The following is a 9566-nucleotide window of genomic DNA, read 5'->3' as shown; positions in this document are numbered from 1 at the left end:
AGCGTTTTGAAATAGCGCCGCCAACGAACGATCTTGGGCATCTGAGCTGACCACGAGTAACCAACGACATATTTGATTGGTCAGATAGTTGATATTTTTGACACTTTACCCAATCACAAAGTACAATGCTGGTAGAGGTGATAAATAGGTGAATCCTATTGAAATTCGAATTTGCCGCAGATTATCATGGCAGATTGAAATTGCATCTGACAAGTGGAGAACGTGACACAAATGTGCAACACTGAATGGTCTTGTTTAAACACCGCCCAAGAAGAAAGTAGCTTCCTTAGACAGCCTTATGATGCGTTATTGTTTTAAGTAAGTATGAAGCCATTGATCGATTTTAATTAACTTTTTTTTCTGTTGGAAATAAAGGCATTCCTTGCTCTTCCTACCTAGGCCTACCTCCGGCATTGATGTTGTGTATGTAGTCCCGCGGCCCCGCGCCCGGCCCCGGCCCAGGCGCGGCGCCGGGCGATGGTGATCGATAAGCGGCACGGCGCGCACGGCAGTCGCAGTGCATACAGTGCCAGTGCCTCCTGGTATTAATTTGCACTATTTGCATTTTTTTTAAAGGATTTCACAGACAGGTTTGGTATCATTGGAAAGCTTACAACCTGAGGTACTACGGTGCTAAATTGATTATTAATGCTAGCCTATTGCTACAAGTCAATGCTAGTCCGAGTAACTTGGACCCAGCTTATCGCCTTTTTTAACATTCGGACATGGTCTATCATGTCTATCGCCAGACCATGTCCGAATGTTGAAAAAGGCGATACGTTGGGTCCAAGTTGCTCGGACTATTTTATTGCCAATTTTAGGGGGTAGTTTTCTGTCATCATTTTATTTTTTTAAATTTGACTCCCAATTGTTTATTAAACAATTTATACTTACGCCAAAAAAAATAATACTAGTTCTGCTTCCAGTTTCCCTACCTACCCTACCACACTACCTACCACTTTGACGCGGGAATGACATACAAGCTTTATATGGGCTAGATTGAAAATAACAAAAAAAAGCCTAAAAAAGGAGGGGGCCTCCAAAAAGGAAGCCGGCGGGGACGCTAAACACGTTTTTTTTATTATTTCGCCTTACAAGGCCAAATAAATTGTAAACAGTGACATCATTTTGGCCTCTTTGTCAGTTGCATCTAGCCCATACATAAAGCTGGTACATATGTCATTTCCTGAGTCCAATGGTGGCCATTTAAAAAAAATATGATTACATCTGGTTTAATTTGTATTTAAATGACTTTATCTTGGGAAGTAATGCATAGATTTTGCAGAATTCTGTTACTTTGTATATCCTATTGTAATGGTAGCCCCCTGTCAATTCTCATGCATCTGCCATGATCTGGTATTGGTACAGTGGCACACCCAGGGGGAGGGGGGGGGGGGGCATGTAAATTATTTTTTTTTTGGGGGGGGTAATTTTTTTTTTAGTCCCACGATTTTACCTTGGTGATGTATTTGGCCTGTTTTTGAGTAGTATAATAGGGGTGTAAGTGGTGTTACCAACGTTAAATAGGCCCCCCCCCCCCAAAAAAAAATCCCAATTTTTTTCTGCGGCAAAAAATTTTTGGTGACATTTTTTGAAAAAAAAATTGAGCCCCCCCCAACCAAATCCTGGGTGCGCCACTGAAGTGGTACACACAATCGGCCAGATTTAGCCCATTTCAAGATTTACAATCCTACAGTACTTGCACTGCCCAACTGTCTTTACCAGCACATAACCAGGCTAAGTTACAACAAGTAACGGTCAGTCAGTCGTCAGAGAGTCAGGCAGTTGTCAGAGAGTCATCACTCAGAGAGATGGGCGCAGAGAGGACATTAGGCTGATCCTTTGTGACCAGCAAACATGGTTTAGGTTTTAGAGTCTCGTTTAGCAAAACCAACACTGGTGTGTAGTACACCCATACTGGAATTTGTATCCTTGTGGAGACATTTCTTTGTTCTTGTGTAGTAAAGTTTTCGAGTTTGAAAGTGTAGTTTCAAAATGCTCTTATTTTAACCAGAATTAATTTCCTTGGCTGAAATTCGGACTTAATATCTCTTTTCTAAAACTCTTCCATATGCGACGGATCAACATACCTTGGAAATTCCTAGTTTTTTAGTAAAGTCCATATATATCTATTTCGTTATAAACTTGTGGAGACGTATTCATCTATAGAAATTGCCTGTGGAGACGTATACAATCTTTTGTTCCCTATTGTGTGCATGTCTCCAGAGGGCACTGTGTATCAGATCATATACACTGAACCTACCATACAATGTACAATGTAATTGTTTTTCTTTCGATAGGATCGTTGATGATCATTGATCAATGGTAGAATGAAATGTCCCAGATGCTGACTTTCCAAAGGTGACTGTTGCAACACAACACGACGCCTGATCCTCCAAACCAAAACGGAGGGAGGCCAACATGAGCGGCAATGCAAACCAGAGGCCTAACATTCTCAATTTGGCTGAGAGGACATCAGTGCCAACCAAGAGGGCGGTCCGGGCCCCCATGCCCAAGAAGAGGAGCAAAGGGGTACCCCTCTCAGAAAGGGTAAGAGGCCATATAGGACTACATGTACAGTGCTACAGATAGATAATCTTTCCAAATATTCAGGGTTCGAGTTTAATGTAAAAATCTACTGGACAACATGACTCGTAGCGAGAAAATATTCCAAGACCATTTTTATTGGTCACATTTACGGTTTAAATTCTAAAATTTCTTTATTGGAAAAGGTAAAAGTCACAAATTGTATTCCAACATTTCTAATGGGAAAATGGGAGTCAACACCAAACATTACAAAAACAGTTGTGAAGCATATTAGCAAAGTCAAAAACTACTGGACCTTTGGTCTACGGAAGTCATAGAAAACTAAACACTGGACCGACACTTAAATCATGGGACTTTGCCCAGTTGTCCAGTAGATTGTGCCCTGTGTACCCCCAATTTCTGCCTGGGAAGTCATGGTTAACATGTTTAGTTTTATTGTGGACTTGCCCTTCAACACCTTCAACACATGGACTGTTACATAAGGATAAGCTTATTTCTTACTTTCAGCCATATTGGGCAAAGTACATGTAATGGTTAACATGTTAAATTTTATTGTGGACTTGCCCCTCAAAGCCTTCAACACATGGACTGTTACATAATGGATATTTCTTACTTTCAGCCATGTTGGGCAAATTTTGTATGCAGATCCAGTTCAAATGAAACTTACAGATCTTTTCAAAATGGAATTATGGAGAAATGTAATCCGCAATGTAATGTACACGTATCATTTCAGTGTTTCCATACACTCAATTCCAAAGTTACAGTTCACCTGTTCATAATAGAACAGGGTCATTTATAATGTAAAAAACACACGCACAGGTAGTGAGCTGTGGTGCTGCAGCTTAGTAATAATTTACATCGTGCATCTGGATATGAGTTAAGCACAGTTCAATCTGAACCCTTGCTAAGAGTTCCTTTCTACGACCCCCTATTTTAATAAAAAAAAAAAAATAATAGGGAAATCAAATGTACTGTAATTGTTTGATACTGGAATTACACTGTGCAATTAAAAAAAAATTCAAAATATTCAAAGTCATGTCCAGTTGTAAAAAGTACCGGTTCAAGAGAAGAGTGCAATTTTTTTCCCATTCCTTTTACGTATAGCAGCTCACTATGCATACATGTGTTTTGGGTTTATCTTTATGTAAATTAAATGTGTTATTGACAAAGTGTTATTCAGCCTGATGTATTTTTTTTTGCTTTTTAAGCTGATTATAAATGTACACATTTTTGTAATTTTTGTATGTCATACATGTACTTGACATCTCTGTATTATGAATAAAAAATGGTAGTGTACACATTGAAAACAAAAGTGTCGATTTGCTTAGAAGTTGTATAATTTTGGATTGCAATATTTTGGTTTTGTCAATTGTTATTTCAGGTGACCCTTGAGCGAGTTCTTGGCCTGACAGTTCGAGACAACAGAACCTTTGCTTGTGACCCAACCACGGGCCTGGTGGTGTACCCAGCTGGGTAAGTCCATCACATTTTCCTTGCATGGAACAGACACAACTTGACACTTTCTGAAAACTTATTGTTAAAAAAAAAATCATAATTGAAATGCTTGGTTCAATTGTTGTAGTCAAAAACGCTTTTTGCATGGTTAGTAGGTTATATGCTAAATTTAGAAATGTGTTCTTTATTGCCATGATTATACACAAAGTTGTGTACCAATGCTGCCTGCAGAACTACATCTTCACGTATTTATTTATAGTGCCTCTACTGTAAACATATAAAGCCACTACAGATGGTCAAGCTCTTCAAAATGCACTGCCATTAAAGTTTGTTTTTAATTGCAGTTGCAGGTATTAATACTGTACATGTAAAGTGTATGTGTACATGTACATACCGGTACTTACATGCATTTCATTTGAAGCCATGTAGGATCATTTACAATTACCCGGAAATATTCATGTACCTACCAATTTAATGACAGAAATCTTACTCAAAGTGAAGATAGGACTGGTATCAAATACCCTGTGAAACAGTTCTGCTTGAAATGGTATTTTCTGGAAGAAAACAAACATTGAAGGTGGTTTCATAACAGGGTACGTGCCTGCGGGTACATTTTTGAAGAGCGTTAGCAACAGAATCCAGTTTTGAGATCCAAACAACGTTTTCTTTCTCAGAATGCATCGTCATCATTGTTTAGTATCCACTGAGCTGAAAGTTCATTAGGTTAGTTGTTATCCTCCTGCCATGCTTTTTACACAGGCTAGTCACCAACAGTCAGATCACATTTCAAGCAAGCACTGTGACTAGTCAGATTCAGTCAACAGACAAAAGCAGGCAAGAAGTAGGCACAGCTGGCTTATCAATCAGCTGGAGTCAAACTATCAAAGCATATATATGCCGTACATGTAGCTGTATCATGTACGGTATCAAGCCTATAAGATTAGAAGATGATTAAACGGTCATAGCCACAGTCAGTCCTGCCTTATGTAGGCTGGGAGCTCTTTAACAGTCACTTGATTGATTTTGACTGAAAGGACAACTTTGCACAGAATGTATGTTTGCAGCATTAATAATATCAGCTGGATAAGCGTACACACATTACAAATCCTTTATGTTACCATGGTTACCTCATTAAGAGTCTTCACTTACAAGCGGTATCGTCGCATTTCAAAGAATGCTGAAGACAGGGCTAGACTACAAATGTACATTTATTTGTTCTCAATTGCATTTTGCCAGGGCCATGAAGCAAGAACACTTTGTTATTCTGCCTTTTTGTTTGGTGGACATTTTTTTATAAACACCAAAACATAACCCCAGGTAGGATCTGTGATTTATTCCCAGGCATGATATTTTCATCAAGAGTATTATGACTTAAAGGCACACACGAACGGTTATCCAATTATTTTAAAGCAGTTGTGTTTTGTTGATCCGTCGCAAGTGACCCAAATCCCAGCTTGGGCAAAGGAAATCAGGACAATACAGACAGAATGCTGTGAGTTCTCAATTCCCCAGCATGCAGATAGAGGAAATCTGAGGCTTGGACAATAAAGGAATCGCCCCATGGCTTTCCAGCTTCCTATGGGCGTACATGTTTTTAAGGAAATTGGTTATTTGAATTGGAAATTTATGGGAGTAGTTAAAATACTTAGCTGCAATGTGGAGTGTGATAAATGTAGCAGGCTTCAGTGTTGCCATGGTTTCTGTGCAGCACTTGGTATATATATAAAATTAAGGAAAGATGGTTAGGAAGAACCAGGATATTTGTATCATTTTCTGAGTAACAATAGGAGAAATAAAAATTAATGGCAAATGTACATGTATGTAAACAGTAAGTCAGTTGTATTTAATCAGTTTGTGTAATTTTTTTTCACAACATTAATCGAAAAGTAGCCTACCGGACAGATGTACCGGTATGTGTGTAGTAAAGATACAATGTAGGCCTACATCATGTACACTATACATCACATACATTTTCTATCACCATACTTAACATGCAGGGATAATTTAAGGAAATCGGATAATAAAGCCTAGAGCTTCTACCAAAAACCCCCATAATCTACATGTACCTTAACATATGAACAATTTAATAAGTTAACCCACAGTGGGGAAATTAAAACAAAATCTAGAAATTTAACTAATTTAAGCGGTCATACAGTTTGTATATATTGTATTGTCTCACAGTATAGGTTGCATTTGCTACAAATCCTGACAATTTTTTTTTTTAAATTTAATTCACATACATGTGTAAAAATACTTTAATTAATTCGCATGAGGCACTCTGGTACATGAAATCTATTCACACAAAATGATAGTTTTATAGGATAACCGGTGCAACTGCTTGCAGATCACCGGGGAGTCTAATTTGTTGCTGGCTGGATACTGTCAGGCCATGCTGCCCAGACGCACCATCTGTCGGCCACGTGAATCTGCCTCGCACCGCGTGAAATTGTTGCACTGCAGACGGCAAGGAAACACTAAAGCCGCGTTCGGACTGGACTAAGTGTCAGGCTCGGCCGTTCGCACATCCTTTGTGCTCATATTCTTGTATAAATTATGCTCATTTCTCCGCGGCTTTTTGGGGCCTCCACGCATCAATTATGTATTATGAGATTAATAAATGTGGGCACAATATCTGTTGGGTTTTTAATTCATATTGTTGGCAAGTTAAGATAGCCAAATCAATTAACTGTCTGAACACAAAATTGATTTCATTTTGATCAAGGCCGTTATGTTGTGCAACATTTTTCTAGTGCCGTATGTTCATTTATTATGTTTCGCAACATTTTCTAGTGCCGTATGTTCATTTATTCAAACGTGATCAGAAATTATTATGCACAGTTTCAACAGATGTGTTATGTGTTTCTTGTTTGTGAAATTTCTGTTTATACCAACAAAGCATTACAAGCTTTATTATAATAATAAAGCTTGAAGCCATGTAATAATTTATTACATGGCTTCAACGTGTAATTGATCTCATTGGGATCTAGTAGTGATTACTGGCTGTTGCTTGTAGCCATGATAAAATTAACTATGTAGATGCAGTCCAACATACGTACATTGTAATGTGTGAGCGGTCACTTGGTATGGGCAATTCCTCTGTACCTTACGTTAGATTTTGGAGCGGGTATTCTATCAACTAAGTTGTTATTCTATAAAGTCATGCATCGAGGGTGAATTCTTCTTACAGAAGATCTTAAGATCATAAGAAATTATGTGACTTAACTCCAACAAACAGGGCCAACGAAATGAAGTTCTATTGGTTTGGCAATAAGGTTTTTTTTAATCGGTAACTCACGTTACAGAAAAAGGACATGGAAAAAACTTAAATTCCTTACATTTGAAAGTTTTCCTCACACAGTGCATCGATGGGTTTTTTTTTAGTGCCCTTACATCATTAGGGTAGTTTGTCATTATTCTACTGGTCATGTTAATTATTAAGAAATAATCAATCATAAAATCTGTAGCGGTTTATATTTTGTTAACTCACATTATGATAACTCACGTTACAGATTGCCAGCCAATCTTTGGTACAAGGTTAAACATTTAAGAAACCAATAATAACAAAAACACTCTTCTTTTGGCATAGAATATGAAGGTTTTTTTTCTTAGAAAAATCACAATAACCGCTTGCATTTTGCATGTAAAACAAGGTGCCAAAATGACTACTATGTATTTCAGCCAAAATACCAGTTTACAAAAAAAAGACACTTACATGAACATGTACATTTCCATCTCACTGCCACATCAAGCAAATGAAATATCTTGTCCCATTTTATTTGATACCAATATTGGGGTTAAGCTGCCTGTAATTTTGAAGATTTCATAAACTTTTCCATTTTTTAGCCATGTCTACATTCTCATGGAATTGCCCATATAAATTATACATTACAATGTCTGTCGCTATTAAGTGACTGTCATTTTGTGTGATATTTTATAGTGATCGTCCATTTGGCTCAGTTCTCATTGATGTGATGTTCACACACAAAGTACAAACTTCCTCATGACTCATTGATGAGCCACTTTTTGTGAGAACTTCTATTGTCAATGACATGGTTTGGTCAAAAACAAAACAGGAAACACCATCAGCAAATACTTTGAATTGTTGCTAAGATCATCAGTTTGGTGGTTTTTATCTTTTTTATTTAACTTGGTGCTTAAGAGATCAGAACTTAATGAAACAATATCATAATTTACTTAAAAGATCTAATTACTCGGTAGCAAGTATCAGGATTGGATTTCTGTCACATTACATCACAAGAATTATTCCAATGGAAAAATGCATGCCATGATCCATCTTGAATTGATTACACTGCATAATAAACTGTGCATTGACGCACTGTTTATTGTCAGAATGTTTTTGTTTACTCATTAACTACCAAACTCAGTTGACGTGTGCATAAGTGTTGGAGGCCATAGCTTGGTTGCCTGGCTGTAGGCTGGCTGCCTCCCCGTAGCTTGGCTGCCTGGCCATAGCTTGGTTGCCTGGCCGTAGGCTGGCTGCCTGGCCGTAGCTTGGCTGCCTGGCCATAGCTTGGTTGCCTGGCCGTAGGCTGGCTGCCTCCCCGTAGCCTGGCTGCCTGGCCATAGCTTGGTTGCCTGGCCGTAGGCTGGCCATATTGGGTAATTGTTATGACATTGTCACAGGCACCTCATCCTCCCACTTCTTCCAGTTGACACATACCCTGGGAGACAGGGTGAGCTAGAGATAGAATGCTGTCCCTACTAAGGCCAAGAACAAAATACATTGCGTTTCCTATTACATTGGAAAAAAGGTGGGCGGGAGGGGTTTTTTTTTTGGTTCTTAATTCAGTTTTTTTTTTTTTTTACTAATTTTTTTATAGCCAAAAAAACATATGGTGGAATGATGGTCAAGTTTTTTTCAACTTTTTGCATACTACATGTATGTTCTAGTTAAGAGATAACGGTGCAGCAAGACTGTACTGGTGACTACTTACAGCAAATGAAATAAAACTTAAGTTTTCATTAACCCTAACCCTTTGGGTATTTTTACTAGAAAGTATCCTGAATCCACCAAAATCCATCAATTTTGCCATGCAAAAAGATGTTGGTGGCCAGTGAATCCACCAGTTAGCCGGGAGTAAATCTGTTGAGATCCATAATCCATTAAAGTCCCCAACTGCTCAATGTGGAGGCATCCTGAATCCATCAAAATCCTGCAGTGACTGCTAGGCTCATGTCCTGAATCCATCAAAATCCCCCAACTTTTACAATATGGAGGTATCCTCAGATTCCGCCAAAATCCTCCAAAACAGGGGTGTTGATTTTGATGGATTCAGGTACGTTAGGGTTAAAAAAAATAAATATTTTTTGAATAAAAAGTTTTAGATTCTGCATGTTTTTCTTGGTTGGGTGTGGTAACCGGAAACACAGATTTTTTTTTTATTGGCCTAATGACCTCACATTTCCAGGTCGCTCACAGTATACAAACTTCTCTGCGAATGGCAAAGACTGAATTTTATTAAATTGGTTGGGCATCTCTATGAAGTGACTTTGAGATGATTAGTGACCTCCGCCCACATTCTTACATTTTTGAAAGGATCAGC

General features: G+C 38.3%; 1 protein-coding gene across 3 annotated transcripts in view; it reads left to right on the top strand.

The window, feature by feature from the left end:
* The first annotated feature begins 151 nt into the window (after nt 1–151).
* LOC119743414 (mitogen-activated protein kinase-binding protein 1-like) overlaps nt 152–9566 on the top strand; it is a 57763-nt gene continuing 48348 nt past the window's right edge. For all 3 annotated transcript variants that reach the window (XM_038219809.1, XM_038219810.1, XM_038219808.1), the window contains exons 1-3: nt 152–318; nt 2301–2550; nt 3929–4020. In XM_038219809.1, the coding sequence (XP_038075737.1) occupies nt 2422–2550; nt 3929–4020 (221 nt within the window). In that variant the 5' untranslated portion in view covers nt 152–318; nt 2301–2421. The remainder of the gene's footprint in view (nt 319–2300; nt 2551–3928; nt 4021–9566) is intronic.

Source organism: Patiria miniata, unplaced genomic scaffold (genome assembly GCF_015706575.1).
Source record: "Patiria miniata isolate m_02_andy unplaced genomic scaffold, ASM1570657v1 HiC_scaffold_6, whole genome shotgun sequence".
NCBI lineage: Eukaryota > Metazoa > Echinodermata > Asteroidea > Valvatida > Asterinidae > Patiria > Patiria miniata.
Note: the sequence above shows the minus strand (reverse complement) of the source record. Positions and strands in the feature narration are given on the sequence as shown.